Here is a 20,809-nt window from a genome sequence, read left to right as displayed (position 1 = left end):
TCAGCAGCTATACCAGCCGCTAGCAATAAATCGCATGTAACATTCGGTAGCCTAGTTGTACCCAAGGTGAATGGTCGATCAGCTTGGTACATTCAGCCTGCCTATACATGGTTCATCTCACTAGGTTCAGCAGGACCCCATCTATGGCCAACCCCTACAATTTTCATCTTGGATGTTAGATTTATTTGGATGCAGCTTTTAAAAATCGCAACAAGCAGATTTGAGAGAGAACAAAAAGCTATATGTAGGAACATTGTTTTTAGGAGACACCTGGCACAGCAAAACCCAATGGGTTTATTGGTACCCAGTAATACCTGCACATATACTACATTTTAAACAAAGTTACTTTGTACAGTCTATTTTATTTTGCAAGTGCCTATAAACAACCATCTTGGCAACCCATGTTCTTGATCTGTGCATCTCTAATCCGGATTGGAGTATAGGTTTCCAGAGAATAAGGACATTTTTTCTTGGGAGAAAGTTCCTACTGTGTCACAGAGTTGGGCCCCTTTCACACGTGTGCCTCGTACGTGAAGTGAGATCTGCTTGCTCAGCATGGGATCTCCGTTGAGCAAGTGGATGACAGGTCCGTGTCCACTCAGCTATGTAGTGCGAACACAGACATAGACCGCTCTCGTCTATGGAGCAATCAGATGAAAATGGACTGCCTGTCCATTTCCATACGATACCATTCGATCTGCCAAAAGGATGGAAAATAGGCCCCCCATCCGTCTGTTTTTGGCGGACAGGATCAGATGGCGGCAGGTGTCCGCAGATATCTGCAGCTCCATAGAAGAGACTGGAAGGTCCGAACAGGTCTGCCTGGAAAAACTGACAGACCGGTTCAAATCGCCTGTGTGAAAGGGACCATACGGAAGTAATCGACTCCAGGCAAGAAGACAAAGATGACCCAAATAACCAGTACATTTATTGTTAATGAGCACTGGTGTGAATGGCCTATTCATTTCCTCACATACATTGCATCTTAACATGGATTAACACAATACATCGACTTGTTTTATACAGAACTATTGAGAGGTTTGGGACACCATTGCTGTGTATGTCATTAAACAGCTGACCAAGCCAGCCCTCTTCAGAGGGTCCTCCGGCCTGAGGCCTAACAAAGCTGATGACATCATCCAGGATGTGACGGCTTCCTGTACATTCTTTCTACTCGATACCTTCCTGAAAACAGCAATAGACTTACTTTTTAGCCAAGGACAGAAGGAAGAGGCTGCAGGACAATTTAAGAAATATTTTAGGATTATATATAGCCAGTAGCTAAGGTTACTTATATACATAAATGGATCTGTTTTTATTCCAGTTGATCTCTATTATGGTAACAAAATCTGAAGGGAATTTACAGACGCAACAAATTGCAGTTTACAGGGTTACTGTAATCTTTCTTTGGTCAATGTTGATAAAGTCTGAAAATACAAACACCACTTCAGTGAAGGTTCAAACACTAAGTAAAATTAGGGGAAAACCTATGGTTAATAAGAAAGCACAGATCAATCAACTAAGGAGTAACGCCATACAGATTCCACTAAACACCTTTATATGGTGGAAAGGTGGATCTGAGATGCCAGAGTTATTGGACATACAGGTAGAATCTCGGCCTGTACAGCAGGAACAGGTCAAGATTCGGATCGTTAATGGGCAGTCTGAACATACCAAGTTGATCGATTACCTTGGGTACAAGCAGACGGATTCTATTGGGGTTATCACTAGCGACTGCTATAGCGGCCTACGATAATCACTGGCTTCCACCGCCCACCCCAGCCAGGAGAAAACAATTGTTGATTCCCTGTCAGCACAGTGCGTGTTGATGGGGGGAAAATTGTGCACATTTCTTTACTGCAACCCATAGTTGCAGCAAAGAAATTTGCACGGTGAATGGCTGGCCTTAGACTGGTGAAAGCCTAAGTGTACAAGCTCAGAATGCGGTGGGGATAGGTGGGACTCTTAAGAAGGCATTGCCGCACTGGTCTTAGGGGAAACAGCTGAAATGGTTTAAAGCTGAACTCTGGGTACAAAAACGTTAATTTACCAAATGTCACAAAATAATTCCACTATATTGCACTATGTGTGCACTAAATTCCTTTGCAAACTTGATATTAGCTCGTAAAAATTAGCAGTGACAGGCAGCACTGCAATGTGTAAAGCCTGTTTAGAAAGCGGAGCTGTGGGAGTGACCAGGCAGGTTCCACCCACTACAGGCTGCCTCCAGAAAGCTACAGAAAGGGGCGGTGACCAGACCAATCACACAGCACAAGGAAAGAGAGCAGCAGTGACCGGTCTTAATACAGGAAGCTCCTGCACAGAGGCAATCTTTGCACACTGGATAAATGCACAGAACAGGGGGGGGATAGACAAGTTCAAGTAAAAATAAACATGCCTCTCCTATTAAGACTACATTTACTTATCCTGGAGTTCAGCTTTGAAGCAATTGATATGGGCAGCCCATATAGATATATAGGTTCTATAAGTTTGCCCAAGAAAAAGTTTAACTACTGCTGTATCCATTAAGATATTGGCGAGCAAATCTTCAGGCATAGAAAAGAGAAAAGGCAGATGTTTTGTTACCCTATTACCCATAACCAGGGCTTTTTTTCAGCGGGAACACAGGGAAACGCAGTTCCGTCACCTCCAGCACTGAATGTATGTAATGGAAAGGGGTGCTGGGTTTTTCTACAGTGTATTGATGCTGACAGCTGGAGGATCGATTGTTGCTGGAGGGGGGGGGGGTGTTATTGTTGCTGAGGACGTCTACTGTTGCTGCTGGGGAATATGTGGTCTTTGGGTGGGATCTATTTTTGCAGGGGGAAGGTCTATTGTTGCTAGAGTGGGTCTTATGTTGCGGGTGGGGAGTGGTTCAGTGGCTGGGAGGGGTCTACTGTTGAGGAAGTCTATTGTAGCTGGCTGCTGGAGAGTCTGTTGATGCTTTCTGTGTGTGGGGGGGGGGGATGTTGCTGCTGTTGGGGGTCTACTGTTGCTGGATAGTGTTTTGTTGTAGGTGGTCCATTGTTGCTGTGGGGATCTATTGTTGGGAGTGCTCTATGGTTGTGGGCTGCAGAGAATTTTACTGCTTTTCTTGCTATCATAAATACCATACGAATTACTTATTACCACAAATGTTACTTGGTTCTGTATTCTCTAAAGCTGCAGAACTAGGAGGTGGGTAGGGGGTGGAACAAAAATGTTGCTCGGAGGTAGGTAGGGGGCGGAGACAATGGCTAACTGCAAAAAAAAAAAAAAGGGGGGTGTTGAGTTCCAGCACCTATTCCGAGGGGAAAAAGCCCTGCCCATAATAAACATGGTGCTGTGACATCACCGGTCCATTAGGCAAAGTGCTAAATAACAGTCAGTAAAATAGCTATGTCTTCATCAGATCCAGTCTGCTTTTAAAGGGGCTTTCTAAACTGTAGGCAATGTGAACAAGTCAAAATCCCCCTCATGGTATGCAGTCATTTCCTGTATTCTATTTGGAGAGACCTAGTAAAAGATTAAGCTAAAGAGAGAAAAAATTTATGACGAATGACCAAAGCAAAACAAAGGCAGGTGCTGCATTCCCATGGATGGAGAAAGTTTAGTTAAACAGGCCAGGCAAAGTGGAATTTGCTCCAAATCTAAACTCCACCACCCTAATGCCTTGCAAACCGGTGACTGTGCTTTATTGGTCAAGAGACCTGTATTTGGCCCTCAAATGCTAAAGTAGTACAGCAGTGCTTTTAATGAGAGATACTAAGCGTTAAAGAGACCCTGTCACCAAATCGATCACAATAAAACAAGATTGCAATCTGTATCAGAATTCTTCAACTGCTGCAGCAGGCAGCTCTTCTGTAATTTCTAAGAGAAGACATCAGCCTGGCAATTTAGAAAACCTACATTTCCGGGGGATGTCGGATTGTAAGACCTAAGCAGTGGGGGCATGCGCAAGTAAATCAGTGTTTCTGCTGAAAGTAACAAGTTCAAACTAAGTTTCATAGAACACAAGGAGAGTGGGCTTCATATACAGTGGCTTTCATTGCTGATCTTAGGACATTTACGTTCTTCCAGCAGAAACAGATGACATAGGGGCTGCGAGCAGCGCCAAAGGCTTGAAAGCCGACTATGCAGAATGGTTTATTTTCGGTCTGAATTTCTGGGCAGATGTCCTTGTTCAGGTCTCTCAAACGACCACAAAAAGTAACCCTTCTACAAGAACACCTAACAAAGGGGACCATATCCTGTTTAAGTGGTAAAGGTAGGATGAAGTGACGAGTCTCTTGGAAGGTGAGCAGAAAGAATGACACAATCAAGTTTTTTTTTTTCTTTCAAATGTTCCTCAAAAATGAATATGAATTTGCTTACATGGTATAGCTGGTATAATGATCTACTCACCCACTTTAGTGTCATTGTCCCAATCCCAGGCCTCCAAAATTAATGTAAATGATCTCTGGAAAAAAAAAAAAAGTGAAATCATTACTAAACATACCAAAATTAGAATTGTGCACTTTCCATAATCAAACATTGAAATGTACATATACGTATAAATGATGCGAGGTTAAAAGGTAAACTCCAGGCAAACCCCAACACGGATGAGGTCTGAGCACAGTGCTTCTCAACCTTTTGTCAGTCAAGGCACCCTTTACAAGTCTGCACAATCTCGAGGCACCCCATTCTAAAATGTAAAAAACGAAACTAATAGTTTAACATAACATAACCACACACCACGGGGGCCACCCAACGTGACATTCTTCCAAAGCAGATACACCTTTGCATACCGGTACTGACTAGTATTGCAAAGTTTCCTTCCATCACGCAGCTAATGTGACCCCAATGCTTAAGGAGAGGGACAGGGGAGGCACATGACAGGGACAGAGGGGCAGGGGAGGCACATGACAGGGACAGGGACAGAGGGGCAGGGGAGGCACATGACAGGGACCGGGACAGAGGGGCAGGGGAGGCACATGACAGGGACAGAGGGGTAGGGGAGGCACATGACATCCTCCTTATCAATTGAGGACATCATTTGTTAGGACACTGGTGGCTGGAAGGTATTCTAAAGGCAGTCTTGATCCACCTGTTGGATTGGATTGTACAGAATTTTTGGGCATTTTTTTGGTATTTTGTCAGGGCACCCTTGAAAAAAACCTGAAGGCACCCTGGAAGAAGGCGCTGTTAGATTACAGAGTCCACAGGGCAGAGCAACCAAGTTTAGTACCTTTCTGCACAACTGCTGTAGCAGAGAAAAGGAGGTTATAAACTCAATATCAAGCCAAATATTTTTTTGTAACCTTAGTTGGGCTATAAAACAGTAAAAAAACACAGGAAAAAAAAAAAGAAAACCACACACACAAACCAGGAGCCTAAAGTGATTGTATAGTCTTGTTTGTTTTTTTTTTAAACAAACATGTTATACTTAGCCCCCGTTCACATGCAAGCGACGCTACTTCGCACCGCGACCTCTGAGATCGCGGTGCGAGCAGCGCGCCGCGACCTCGGAGCGGCCGCCATGGACTTCATAACATTGATGTCTATGGCGGTCGCCTCCTGGTCGCCCCAAAGAAGCTCCGGACCCTTTTTCTAAGTCGGAGCGACTTGTGTCGCTCCTATTAGAACGGGTCCGCAGCTTCCCTATGGGAGGCGACCTACGGCGACCTGGGAGGCGACCAGGTCGCCTCACAGGTCGCTTTAGTGTGAACGGGGGCTAACCTCCTCTGTGCAGTTGGTTTTTCACAGAGCAGCCCAGATCCTCTTCTCAGGTCCCTTCCTCCTGTTGAGTGCCCCCATAGCAAGCAGCTTGCTATGGGGACACCTGAGCCGAGCTGCAGCTAGCTGTATCAATTCGGCCCCACCCCTCCCTCTCTTCTGATTGGCTGACTGACAGCAGCAGGAGCCAATGGAGCCGCTGCTGTCTCAGCCAATCAGAAGGAAGAGTCCCAGATGGCCAAGGGACTCATGGATATCGCTGGATAGAGATGAGGTTCAGGTAAGTATTAGGGGGTGCTGTGGTGGCTACTACACACAGGCTTTTTATGGTAATTCATGAAGATAAAAATTCTTCTGCCTTTACAACTCATTTAAAGTTATTGTAAACCCTCATCTTGTAAAAACCCAGTTAGAAGGCAAAACATGTGTACAGATAAAAATACCTCCAACCCCCCCCTTTTTTTTTTTTTTTTTTAATGTGATCACATACCCTCTGTTCTCAGCTGCATAGATAGCTGGTGGAGGAGAAACAGCAGTACACTGAGTTTCTCAGTGAATGGCAGAGCAGTGTGTGTTAGGACAAGTCTAATTGGAGAGCACACAGAGCTCCAGCATAGCTAGAGAACGGACTACGGTGTGTTCTCCTGCTTAGTGTGGTCAGTTTTTAATAGGAAGGCAGAGGGACTGGCAGGAACACCAGAGATTCACACAAATGAAGGAATACAAAGAAACTGATAATCTGTCATGCAACTACATGGTACAGCTGGCACATATCAGGAATATGTTGGGTTTACAAACACTAATTCTAAGTCCCGGTTCACACTACCGCGACTTGTCAGGCGCCTGACAATTCGTGCTCCATTCTGTGCTATGGGAACCGTACTAATAGGAGCGACTCAAGTCGCTCCGACTTAGAAAATAGTCCCTGCACTACTTTTGACCGAAGTCGGAGCGGCTTGCATTGACTTCCATTATGTGAAGTCCGTGCAAGTCGCGCCGCACAGCGACTTCACTAGTTGCCCCCCGAAGTCGTGTCGCCATAGTGTGAACCGACTCTTAAAATAACTTTAAAACACTTTCCAAAAACTATATATATATATATATATATATATATATATATATATATATATATATATATATATATATATATATATATATATATATATATACACATACATATATATATATATATATATATATATATACATATATATATATATATATATATATATATATATATATATATATATATATATATATATATACACACACACATTTTAAAATGAGATGCTGAGTTCACTAAATATAACTAACCAATTTCTTGGTTTCTACTGAATATTAAACCCAACATCCTGAAAATTGATATTTTCAGCACACATTGCTGTCTGGCAAACTCCAATAGCATATACAATAAGAGAGAAAAGCAAGGCATTATGGGATTTTTTTTTTATTTTTTTCAGTAGACCAGTTTAGTAATGGCTAAATGCTAAATTTCACAAAAAAAAAAAAAAAAAAAAAAAAAAACACGGTGTAAGCAGTTAAAAGATGGATTTCAAAAAGCAAAAACTATTAATTTGCCAGAAATTCAGCGTGTGCCTTACTACTATCTGCTGGAGCTGACAGTGCCTTTCTTACTGAATTTCCAAGTAGTGTAATCAGCCCTGCCAGCTAAACTACATGAGAACAGACATGGGCTCCGGCATCTTCCGAACTCTTCTCTGTCCCAAACTCTTACTTTTATTACTCCAATGAACTGCAAGCTGGACCATTGCTCACAGCTCGGATCGGGAAATAACCCGGTCTGCAGTTCACTGAAGTACAAGTTGGATTTTGGGTCAGAGATGACTTTGAAGGACGCCCAAGCTCACCTTAAAAAGGGAGGTTTGTGGTTACATTTGTGTAATGCTATGACATACCCACCACATTTGCAGAATACGGGTTTTCTCTGGGAGGAATCTAAGAGGCATACTTGCCATACTCCAGCACAGTAAGGTGGATGAGCCCTCAACGTCATCATGTACCATGCAGGACAAGTCCTGGGGGTGGAGATAGGAGGACAGCACATTTAATTTTCTTTGTTCAGCCCATACTTCTGCTTTAAAGACTAACTCCACCTTTTTAGACCATGTTACACGCATATTTATGTTGGTGTAACATGGTGGCAACCCCCAGTGTACATGGGTTCTTCTCCCTTGCACAGCTGTGTGGACTAAGATCTTTGCATGAACTACAAATTCCAGATGGGGCTGCGCCAGACTTAAGCCCGGTACCGATCGTCGGCCGAACGATCGGCCGTCTTTTGTCTGAGGGCTGTCGTGTCTGTTGAAAACTGCAAAAGACTGCACACGAATTTTGTCGGCCAACAACAGCCGACTGCAGAAGTGATGTCCTGTGATGGTTAACTTTCCTGTTTTTTTTTCTTTTCTGAGCATGCCCAGTCTTGCAAATCTGCTGTCTGTCGGCCGAATTCTGTACTGACTGGCGAACAATCGGCCGTTGGACAACAAAAATTTTAATGCTTGCACGACAGATTCTTTTCGGCCGAAAGTGCGCTGTCGGCTGTCGGAAGCATCATACTAACAAGCCGAAAATCGGCCGATCGTTCGGCGGCCGAATCTTTTCGGCCGACAATCTGCACGTGTGTACGGGGTATTAGTTCTTAAAGTGGTAGTAAACTCGCATTTAAATTTTTACCTAAGGTAAGCTTATAATAAAAATGTACCTGTAGGTTAAATGAATCTCTCCTAAACTTGCACCATTTAGGAGATATTCTTGCAAGCAGGAACCCGTGACATCAGTATATGCGCTCTAAAGGAACGGCATACTTGTTTCATTCCTTCAGAGCTGTGTGCTGCAGCTGAATTGAGTGACGGCATCACGGCTCAGCCAATCAGACTCCTGGAGCCCCCCGAACCCGGAAGGCAGACCGGTAGAAGGAAGCCTCTACAGTGGTAAGTCTTTCATAATCCGGTATTAAGGGATTTATACTAGCACATTATCATACTCTTTATACCTTGCAGGTAAAAACCCTTTTTTAATTTTTAGTTTACTACTGCTAAAGTGGAAGTAAACCCTCCTATCATTTTCAGCCAAGGAAGCGGCCATCATGGCCCCTTTTTATTCTTCAACTGCCATGATGTTGCACTTGTGATCAGTTTTGACACCAGCCATTGGATGGTTCAACAGTTTGGTTGAGATCACAACCAATGTAACCGCCATCATTTCCGGCACTTACTGGGAATGTAACTTTTGAAACTTCCATCGATGGGTTTACATCCACTTTAATAAAACACAAGTGTGGTAAACGCTGCATTTGTTCATTGACACTTCCTCCAGCTCTCTAAACTTAAAGTCCAAACCTTGGAACAGTGAAGCAGCTGGTGGGAGACTCTACAGAATCCAGGGATCGTGGTTGTAATGCTTTGCAATCTCATTTACAAAATGAAAAAAAAAAATCATTTTTTTACCCCCTTGCAAATGTGGTTGCATTTTTTTTTGCAAAAAAGGTGGACTTATCCTTGACTAAGGTATTAAACATGGCTTATGAAATTCTGGTATACCAATACCCCCACCCATTAGAATAAAACCACATACCACAGATTGGAGTTAATTGGCTATAGCAGACTTATTAACCAAAACATAAATCCCAAATAACGATAAATAACATAACGTGAATACATAGTGCATAAAGAAAATGAAGCCACAAGGTCTTAATGGGCATCAAAACCAAAAGGACAGTACCTGCATGCCACTTCTCAGGCCTCCAGCTGCAAAACCACCAGCTCGAAGACAACTGGCAGATATACATCCCATCACCAGGGATCTGTACCTCAGACGGGTCCCAACACCGTACCTTTTGAGCCCGTATTAAACTAAAAAGGAACTTGCACCCTGCCAAACTCCATACCCGGCTTCTCACCACTTCATATAGCCAACACGGCATATCCAACAACAAATCTAGGGTGGGATGGTGGGAAGCCGCTCCTTGCTGTCTGTCCTCCAACTGAAGACCACCCCCTCTTAGCTCAATCCTTCCTCCCAAACTCCTCCCTTCCCAAACTTTCCCCAATCCAATTAATTCACTTTACCTACTATATCACAGCCTTAAGTTTCTTTGACATTTCCTATGTCCCAGCCCCTTTAACCCTTGTCATGCCAGCCCTTCGTCTATTGATTTGCTTATTTGACTTCGGGCCTTTGATACCCAAGTTCTAGGCAAACCGCCTTGGTCAGGCACTTCCTGTTTGGGAAGACCTGTCTCCAAACTGTGCCCCTGTGTTGTCACTGTATGATACCATGCACACCCGCTTGAGACTATAAACAGTAATGTCAATATACCATAAGCAGGCATGTGCCTCTATTGTCACCATTTGGTCCAGAGCATCAATATGTCACCAGAGCTCAAGCAAATGCACAAAAAAGCAAGTCACAGCATAAGGAATATAGCGACTGCTTCTATTTAGTGCACAAAGGATTATCGAGATTCTTGCATTGAGATAGGAGCAACTATATATAAAGCAATAACCTAAATGTAAGATTATAAAAATGGCATCAGCCAAGGCTAACTCAAAGGCTTATCAAGACCGAACAAATCAATACAAGACATCCATTAGGTTGCTAAGAGCTTTTATATAAGTGTTATAAATCAAATGCTGACAACTACCAGATCTCAATTGTCTAGCACAGAGATTTACAAATCCAGGATGGTTACAATGCCATCCTGAGGGGTATTCAGCTATATACTTGCAAGACTGTAAGCAAATCTGGCATTTCAAAAAGGTAGCAGTTTATGGGATCATGTATTGCAAACAAAAGGCTTTAAATGTCCGTTTATCGAGCGTTGACTGCACAGTGCCATCTAAATCACAGCGAAATTCATTATATCTTGCATGGTGCCATAAAATACTAGCCACGCAGTGCTTTCCAAATCTCTACATGATTCACTATAAATCCATCATGGACAGCTTCATTATAGAAAACTACATCTCAGGAGCAACCTAAATCCCCCTTGAACAGGTAATGTCAATAAATGCAACAAAGTAACATTCCAAGCGGAAAAATAAGGGTAATTCATCGGTGTCAACCAGTAATGTTGATGACAGGACTTACCCAGAGCCCAAAACTGTGAAACTGTGCCAACTGGGCAAACACTGCTGGAAACAAAATGCCAGGTGCTACAATGAGCATCAGATGGCAAAGGTGACCGTCGAATAGTTACTGCTGTCAACACACCATCCAGCCAAAGAAAATTTACCTAGTTTTGAAAATTGTTCTAGCTCAAGGACTTAAAGTACTGATGGCAGACCGCAGCATGATCGCCAAGGAATGCACAGTTCCTACAGAATGGGAGCTTTAATAACAGCTTCCACTATCTCACCTTGACAGATTAACTTTAGATGGGTTCATATATTTCTTTCCAAGTTCAAGCCAAATTTCAGGGTATGTTTAATGCCCGATAAAGGAAAAGGAATTGGCAGCACTCCAGGTTGAGTCAAAATCCAGATTTATTAACTGGACATCCAAATATGACAATCGTGACAAGGTAAGACGCGTTTCACACACACTGACTGTGTGCTTAATCATAGGTAATGATTAAGCACACAGTCAGTGTGTGAAACGCGTCACAATTGTCATATTTGGATGTCCAGTCAATAAATCTGGATTTTGACTCAACCTGGAGTGCTGCTAATTCCTTTTCCTTTATCAAGTTTTCACAGAGGCGAGCCGGGGCATGCACCGGTGTGAGTCATCAGGCAATTACACCACCTTGAGCAGTGAGTCCTTGTCTCTTCATATGTTTAATGCCCCCTAAGCTTTGGCTGCAATACTCCAATCTGAAACTGTCCTGTACAGTAACTCTTTTCCTCAGGTTCATCAGTAATCGAAGATCACTCAGTTTCACCCAGGGTGGACTGGCCAGAGAAGGCGATTACACACTTAAAAAGGCCACACCTCTTCCACCACAAACATGCCTAAAGGCTTCCTAATGGAGAAAAAGGACAACCCCAGGGAAACAATTTGCCCCAGAAAGGACAATCTAGGTGTCCGAGAGGACTTGTTTGCCCCTTCTGGACAATTATAGAGAAGACTTCTCCATACTCATTTTCTATAATACCAAACTAAGCTGGTATTTGTTTTCTGGTTTATGCTTCTTATTGAGGCATCCCAAAGACCCATGACTGCTATCAATTGAAGTGGGCATTAGTGATTTAAGGTGGACAAAATCTAATCCCTAATGCTTCTTGTGGTACACGGATATCCATCAAAATAAGCATCTGATTGATATAAAAGCCTAGTTGTCCTCCTATTTGGTGTCTCTTTTGGCACTTTTCCACTGCAAGTACCGGTTCGGCTCTACTCGGCCCTGCTTGGCCCGGTTTGCTTTTCCACTGCTGGTACCGCATGGTACGGTGTTGGAACGGTTCGGTACGGTATGCTTTTCCACTAAAGTAGTACTAAAGTTAAGTGGGTGGGATTCTCTGACCAATCAGTGGCTAGTAGTGACTGCATGCAAAGGATTGTGGGATATGGTACCGGGTATTGTACCTCTTGGAACCACAATCGAGGTGGTACTGTTTTTGAGAGCCGTACCGTTCGGTTCCATGTAGTGGAAAAGCGCCGCCGTACCGTTCCATTCCTACACCATACCATGCGGTACCAGCAGTGGAAAAGCACAAAAGCGAGCCGAACCGTTCGGTTCCATGCAGTGGAAAAGCGCCTTGTGATCCCTTTGGCGGGGGGGGGGGGGGGTCTTTCCTTGCGAAATAAAAGATGCAGGTGACTGAGCAGAATGCAGGACTTTGTGGGTAAATCCATTAGATGTTCAAACCTACTGTTTTCTATGATAATTCTGAATGATATCCAGACAAAATCTCCTGAAGAAGCGAAGATATTCTAGCGAAACATGTCGAGAAAAGTTTGGTATATGACTATCCTCACAATATTGATTTTATAATGACTTTTATATGTTGATTCACCAATAAAACTTTTTTGAATTTTAATCAAATGGTCAAGTAATTTGTGATGGCACTTTAAAAACCCAATATTCCACTTGCTTCTTTGTAATTAAAGGGTGTGGTGGATTTAATCAAATGGGCTATTCATTCATTTGGGAAAATTGGAGTAGAGTTGTTCACTTTTGAAATCATCCAGATGACAAGGGAGTGCTCTTTACATCTGGAGAAAAAGGATTTAACCGCCACATATGGAAAGGTATCTTCACTATAAGAGCTGTGAAAATGTGGAATAGGTTCCCTCAGGCCAGCTCCGAATTAAAAAAAAAAAAAAAAAGAAGGCTTGATGCACAAAAATAACTAGATACCAATATTTTTTTAAATAATGAAACCAGAGTTTGTTAATCCAGGAACATCTGATTGCCTCCTGGGCGATCAGGAAAGATTTTTCTACCTCGCTGAAGCAAATTGTATTGTTTTGCTGTTTTTTTTTTTTTGCTCTGGACATCCGTGGGTATACGATTGTGTATATAGATGCTTTCCCTATTGGTTGAACCAGATGGACTTGTAGGGAGAGGGAGATTAAAAAATAAAAAAAAAAAAAAAAAAAACTGTATGACAAAGAAAGCAGTCAATGCACTTCTTGGGCTTGGAACTCCCCCTTCACCAGCAATTATTTGAAGAAAAATATTGGACTAAAAATTGTGAATAAACTCATAGATGGTAGTAGTTCGGAACCCAATGCAGCTCACACCATTTCCTCCCTCTGATCTCCATGCCACCACTCTCTCTACAGTGAAGTATAAAGTAGGGATGCACCGATCCGATATTCAGATCGGATATCGGCGCCGATATGGCCATTTTAGATGGATCGGGGGGGATCGGTTACATTGACCGATCCACTGGCCGATCCGGTTTTTGCTTGGTAACGGCTCAGCCATCCCTTACTAGGTGCAGTAGTATGGGATGGGAGCCGCTACTTCCTGTATAGGTCCGGCTCACAGGCGGAGTGATATCAGATGCACTCCGCCTGTGAATGGAGGAGCCACACATGAAGCAGCGGCTTTGCTCTGCACTGCAGCCGCTTGCTTTGTGTGTAGCTCCGGATCGGTTCGGTATCGGCGATTTCACAACGCCAGATATCGGTATGGGGGTCCAAAAAAGTCGGATCGGTGCATCCCTAGTATAAAGGCCAACCGGAAGAACAAGCAATGGCTGTGGGGGTCCCTGAGGACCATCATACCCAGAAATGTTGATTTCAACATGAACTTTCAAAGCACTGGAGAGAAGTTCAGCAGGACAGCCAGTAGGAAAGGTATGTCCGTTATATTCTTCAGTGTTACCCCAATACCGATGCTAATATTAAGCATTTGCACGAGAACTTGTACTCGTGCAAATGCTCCAATACTAAAAAAGGAAAAAAAAAAAGATACCTTCACACATGTCAATTGGATGCGTTTTGAATCGCATCAGATTTGCAAGACATGTGAACCGGCAGCAGTTTCAATGAAGCCGGTTCAGATATGTGCACGTCAGTCGCAGCACATTTTTTTTTTTTTTAAAGAGGAGTCCGGTATGATTTTAAGCATGGTTCAACAAAGTCAGAACCGGCGAGGGCTGAAATCCCGCTGTCAAAAGCGGATTGCACATAGGTCACCAAAATTGGGTATCGGTAATTGGTATCGGTAGGTGTTTGAGAAGTATCGGTACTTTTATAATATATGGTACTTTTTAATATATTAAAAAGGAGAAGTACAGCCGAAGCTCGTTTGGTTGTACTTCTGTGGATTACAGAAGTGCAGTTCGTTCTGCTCTTCTATGACCCTTTTTCAGCAGACAGCGGGCTGAAGCCTAGGCAAGTATGATTTTGAAAAAAAAAAAAAAACACTACAACGGAAACCGTCCAATTCAAAACATGTTCCCTGTAAAAAGCACTTCACTTTTCCATATAACAACAAGTACGTCTTTAGTCCGTTTTTAAAATATGTAAATCCCAACAACTTCTCTTATTTGCCCTCTTCTGGTCTGCTAAATATAAAACAGAACAACAGCACAATGCTTTAATGGTAGAAGTGCACAAAATACCTGTTGATCTCGTCAGATATTCAGAACTGTCCTGCGTCCTAAAATCATTTACCCCTCGCTGTTCTGGTCTATGACTAATTTAATTAGTAGCAGCGTTACTGTTAAAACAGTAGGAGTGGATGAGTATTTGATCAAAGAAATGGGCAAGGCTGACACCAAATCAATCCAAAAAAATGCTGTGTGTTGTCCATCAACAATAATGGCACTTTTCCACTGCAAGTACCGGCTCGGCTCTACTCGGCCCGGTTTGCTTTTCCACTGCTGGTACCGCATGGTACGGTGTTGGAACGGTTCGGTACGGTTTGCTTTTCCACTAAAGTAGTACTAAAGTTAAGTGGGTGGAACAACAATGGGGTGGGTGGGATTCTTTGACCAATCAGTGGCTAGTAGTGACTGCATGCAAAGGATTGTGGGATATGGTACCGGGTATGGTACCTCTTGGAACCACAATCGAGGTGGTACTGTTTTTGAGAGCCGTACCGTTCCATGCAGTGGAAAAGCGCCGCCGTACCGAACCGTTCCTACACCGTACCATGCGGTACCAGCAGTGGAAAAGCACAAAAGCGAGCCGAACCGTTCAGTTCCATGCAGTGGAAAAGCGCCTTAAGAGAAAAAGAACCGAGTGCGTTTCTTGCAGCTCAACATAAACTATAGGCAAATGTGTATGTATATAGAGATGCACCGCATATATTTGTGCTTATTTTTTTTGCCTCGACATAGGAGGAAGAGGTAAAGAGGCAATAGGCTGCTGGGGAGGGGAGGAGCCAAGTGATCCTTTTTAATTTTTTTTGTATGGGGAAGGGGAAGATTTTTTTTTCTCAAACAAAATGCTTAAACTTTTTACTGAAATATTCGCTATACATAGCAACAGCTTTTCCTAGCTAGAGCATACAGCCCGAACAGCTAGCAAGAGTAAAGGTGTAGATAATACCCAACTGTAATCCCTTTCAAGAATAAACTTGACTAATGCTACTACTGGCTAAATAAGTATAGTTATAGTCCACATGCAGACACGCTGGCTAGAAGCAATAACCAAGCTAGTAATTTTGCTTTGATTTAATTTGCACCTATGTCAACTGTAACATCCGACCACAAGGAAAGAAGCATTGGGAAAATGATTAGGTTATAATAAATCTTCACTGTAAACACTTGCTTTAAAATCTTTTTTTTTTTTTTTTTTTTTTTTTTTTTTTTTTATAGGTGAGCACATGGCCTCTGTTCCCAGCAGCATTCCACCCACGGGTTTCCTAAGCGCAAGCCCCTCACACTCCAGGTATGGAATATGTATACTAATTGGTCCAAGCTGGAAAGCCATATCTGCAGTATTAAAGTAGGTGTAAACCCTAACATATACCCAGTGAAGCGAATAACCTCAGATACACAGAGCTGGAACCAATCCCCCTACAAAAGTTACTTGTATATCTGCGGTCTTCCCCTTTCTACACCCTTTGAAAAGTGCAGATCGTGTTAAAAAGTCTTTCATCTTTCAGCAGTACATAGGGGTGGGTAAGGAGACTGGACTTACACTGTGTGAGAGCTGATTGGAGGAAAGGGACACACCCCCCCCACCCACATAGGCAGAGGAAGGAACATTCAGATCTTTATTCTGAACAGACAAACTCCCTGCTCATCTCCCTCCAAGCTTTCTCCCCAACACAAATTTTGAGCTTGTTCTCTCAAGTGTCAGAGAACTTATCAGGAGGGACTCCTGCAAAGTTATTACACCAGAAAGACTGCTTGACAATTCCATTAATGTCACATACAACTAGCCATGGGGACATTGTTCACAACTGCTGGGGGCCTCCCATAATATGACTACAAACTATCTTAAAGTGGAGCTCCAGCCCCTCACACCAAAAAATTAACAGTATTTGTAGCTGCTGACTTTTACTATTAGGGCACTTTGGGACCCTGCGGTGTCCTCACCCAAGCCAAATCTTGAATCGGCACCCAGGTAATTGTGCTTCGCTTACTCAATGGACCAGCTGTGAGGAGGGCAAAATTTCTGGCTCAGCAGGAAGTGGGAGGGGGTACCTGTCAAAACCAGGTACCCTCCAATAAGGTGCCAAATGGGGGGGGGGGATGGAGGCAGACAAGCAGAGCTTCCCCTTTTAGGTGGAGCTCCACTTTAAGCACACAGACCTTCAATAGCCCCAGGCAAAAAGGTGTATTTTAAGCAAATAATTGCTACCACTCACCTGGCATATCAATAACTGAAGCAGAAGGCTTGCCACGTCAACTAAACTTATTTCAGCCATCTAGGTTATCTAAGCTTAATTTTCTTCAAGTTCCAAAAAATTGTTTTGTATACCATTAAGTAGTTTACAACACATAAACCGATCTTTCTTGTCAATTAGGGATGAACATACAGTAAATAGTTCACAAAATCTTCAGTTCGAAAAAAAAAAAAAAAAAACTTTATTTGTGGATTTTTGGAGGACAGGGGCAGTGGTCGGAGTCATTTAATTGCATCACATGTCCTGACACTATATTAATCCTATCAGTTGTGCCAATTGTCACTGTATCAATAGTTCTATTTTTCAGGCTACAGTGCCCATGAATTTCTTAAGAACTTGTCACTCCCCCACCCACTGTGCTGGACACCCTGCAGCAGGGGCGCTCAACCTTTTGAAGAGCGAGGGCCATTTAGGCGATTGGGTAACCGGCCACGGGCCACAATTAAATGAAATGGTTCCGAATTTTAAAAGCAAGAACTGTGGACAATCAAAACAAAAATCACATCAGGAAAGCACATGCCCTAGTAGTGCAATCAACTTCTTTATGAAAGGATAAATTCACCTTTTAGAAAAAAAATAAAAGCAATGGTGGAACATGTAACATGTTCCCAAAAGGTGAACATCTTTTAAGCAAAGATAAAATTTCACAAATGCACTTACGTGCTAATGACAGCGAGCTCATCACACAACTGAGAATCCACCTTCAGAACCCCTGTATGGATGTCACTAGATGTAATCCACTTGGCTAAAGGCTCCTCGCCCCATTTCTGTGTTAGGAAAGATAGAAGAGCGGGGAGCCGGCCACAATAGCAGCTTGTGTGACAGCGTTGGGATTATGGAGGACCGGCAAACCTTCAGTAGAGCAATGAACACCCGAAGGAGGCTGTGCAGGTTGCCATAGTTAAGTCGGGTTTTGGGGGTATGCCCTCCTTTTTCAAGCATCATTTTCTTCCTAACAGACATTGGGAGAGGAGCCATGGTGTCATTCCGAAAGTATGCAACTGCATTGTGCCATTTTATTAAGGAGGTTTATTGCAGTAGGGCATGAGCTTCCCCGTTCTGCTTTTACCTTTTGTTTTTAATAAATCATTTTAGGTTTTAAAGCGGAGTTCCGGGCACAAAAACAATTTTTTTTTTTGTGCCCCTCCGCTAGGTAGAGCTCACCTGAAAAGGAATTGGATAGTTATTTTTATTTTTTTTTGTTTACTCACCTTTTTATTGAAGATCATAAATACTCACCTCTGACTGCTTCCTCCCTCGGAGCCGCGGCTCACCCCGTCACTTCCTGCCTCGCGATGATTCCTGGGAGCTAAACGTCATAGCTCCCAGGAATCAATGCGACGGCACCGGCCCCGCTCGTCATTTCTGGGCGACGCCGCATTCCCCTGCTAAACAGCTTCTGGGCATGCCCAGAAGATGTTTAGGAATGAGGCGCCGCACCGGAAGTGACGAGAGGGGCCGGTGCAGTGCATTCTGGGACACGAAGACGCAGAAGAAGACAGAGAAGAGGACCGCGCCGGCTTCAGCTGCCCACAACAGAGATGGAAACGCTGTGGAAGAAATTTTCTAAGTATTTCTTCTAAAAGGTAAGTGCGAACCGGGACAGATCAGAGGCTAGCCATTGTGGAATGTGCTAGCCCTGACTGTCCCGGGGGTATGTTCAGCAAAAAATAATTTCTGTGCCCGGAACTCCGCTTTAAATTGCGGGCCACCGGTTGAGCATGTCTACCTTACAGTGTCTATACTTGCCTTCACCACCACTCTAATAAAATAATGGTATTCCAACAGTGCAATTACTTAACAGGCCCTATAACTGACACAGGGGTGAAGAGGCCATCTAATTACCATAATTGGGTATTGTGGATAACTGATGGGTACTTATCAGGGGTGGCAGCTAGAAGGGAGGTAAAGAGCAGTTTACGAACTGAAAGGCGAGGAAAATTAAAAAAAAAAAAAAAAAAAAAAAATCCTAAAGCTCCTTTTAAAAATTGGTGTTGCAATAAACCCAATCCTCTAGAAGCCCATACGGAATAGGTAGCCTAGCCCAGGAAGGCGAATGAGCTTACTGGTTATGTGTTACAGCATACCCCTGCTCTGCATACTATATTACCTACATCTAAATCACAGGTCTCCAAACAAACTATGGCCCTCCAGTTGTTCAGCAACTACAATTCCCATCATGCCAAGTCCAAGTCATGTCCGTGAATGTCAGTTTTACAATGCCTCACTGGAAATGTAGTTCCGCAACAGCACAGCTGGAGGGCCGTAGTTTGGAAATCCCTGATCTAAATGCATAATCCAGGAAATGACCAATATGAAGCCAGTGAAAACATGGCAGCCCCCAACATGGAAACATCAGCCAAATAGGATAACATGGTTAAAATACACAACTGTTTAATCTGCCAAAAATACAAACTCTGGTCATCCACACTAAAATTCCCATAAGGCCAGAGGTGGCACAAAAGACAGCCTTCAGCACTCCAACATTCTGTCCACACCCAGTCACCAGTGTGTGCATTGAATTAGGAATGAGCAATACCATCAGAGTATGATTTTCTCCAGCCCATAACACAAAAAACTACTTAAAGCTGAATACCAGGAAAAGGAAAATGCTCCCTTGAAAGGGGGCTGCCCCCACACCGCAAGGATTGAAAGATCGCTTAGGTCTAGGGCAGTGATAGCTATCCTTGGCACCCCAGATGTTTTGGAACTACACTTCCCATGATGCTCATCTACACTGCAGAGTGCATGAGCATCATGGGAAATGTAGTTCCAAAACATCTGGGTTGCCAAGGTTCACCATCACTGGTCTAGGGAAACTGGGAGAAGTTTTACTTACTATAAGACCAGCAGTCCCCACAGCCTCTTCTCTGTCCAGAGTCCTGCACTGAAAGTGGGGATCCAACGAGAAAGTCCACTGAGGGAACAATAGGGGAGTAGATGAAAGTGGTGCCTGTTCAGAAAGCGGAGGTTTAGAAAAGTAAAACTGCTGTTGCCAATCCCCTAGATCTAAAGGAACATTTATCCCTTGCATTGTGGGGGCAGCTACACTGCAAAGTAGCATTTTTCCTTTACACACAGATGGGCTCCGAGAACATTAATTGCCCAGTTACCCTTGTAAGGGCCAATTCACACATGCATCTTCAGTCTGACCAGGAAGGGATCTGGGAGCTGATCCCCTGCTGGGCAGATGACAGTTCCAGGTCTGCACAGTTTCTGCAGAGCGGACAGGGACAGAGCCTACTTTGCTCTATAAGCAGACAGGAATGTACGGACTTCTGTCCCTTTACACCCGGCTGCTTCCGATCCAGTCCGCTCAAAACGGAAGAGGACAGAATTTTTTTTTTTTTTTTTTTTTTTTTAGCAGGCCTGATTGGACCCGGAGGTAGGTGGGTGAAAATGGACACAAGTCTGTTTACTCCCACTGGTCCATAGTAATGCATAGACCCAACAATCAGATCCACAGGTTTCGATGAGGTCCACGCCAACGTGGAAGGACCCTAAAGTATTTGAAATGGGTAAAAACATTACCTGGGTTAGAGAACTTAGTGTGCCCAGTTCAGTCTTATTTAATCTCAAACAAAGAAGCCAAAATGTCAACAGTCCAGTTTCATCAAAGATACTGGTCTGCTGTGCCAAGTGATGTTGGTACTCTGCTGATCCACAGTTCTTTGAACCCTCAGGAGATCCCAGAGGAAGTGATGGGCACATCAAATAAGAAATCAAAATCAGTATTTGGTGGGACTACCATTTGCCTTCAAAACAGCAACAGTTTCCTTGGCCAACGACTGACTGTCCTCAACGTTGCTCATTTATTTGTGCTTCAAAAGAGCTTGAACA

At 43.4% G+C, this 20,809-nt stretch overlaps 1 protein-coding gene across 1 annotated transcript in view; it reads right to left on the bottom strand.

Annotated features, from left to right (window-relative positions):
• Positions 1-20,809, bottom strand: part of JAG2 (jagged canonical Notch ligand 2) — a gene marked incomplete at its 5' end in the record, with an annotated part of 141,906 nt that overhangs the window by 69,109 nt on the left and 51,988 nt on the right. Inside the window, one exon of the mRNA XM_082275851.1 lies at positions 4,384-4,438. Within this exon, the coding sequence (XP_082131977.1) occupies positions 4,384-4,438 (55 nt within the window). The remainder of the gene's footprint in view (positions 1-4,383; positions 4,439-20,809) is intronic.

Source organism: Pelophylax lessonae (assembly GCF_965119305.1).
Source record: "Pelophylax lessonae genome assembly, chromosome: 13".
Classification (NCBI taxonomy): Eukaryota; Metazoa; Chordata; class Amphibia; order Anura; family Ranidae; genus Pelophylax; species Pelophylax lessonae.
The sequence above is the reverse complement of the archived record's forward strand: the minus strand, read 5'-3'. Positions and strand labels throughout refer to the sequence as shown.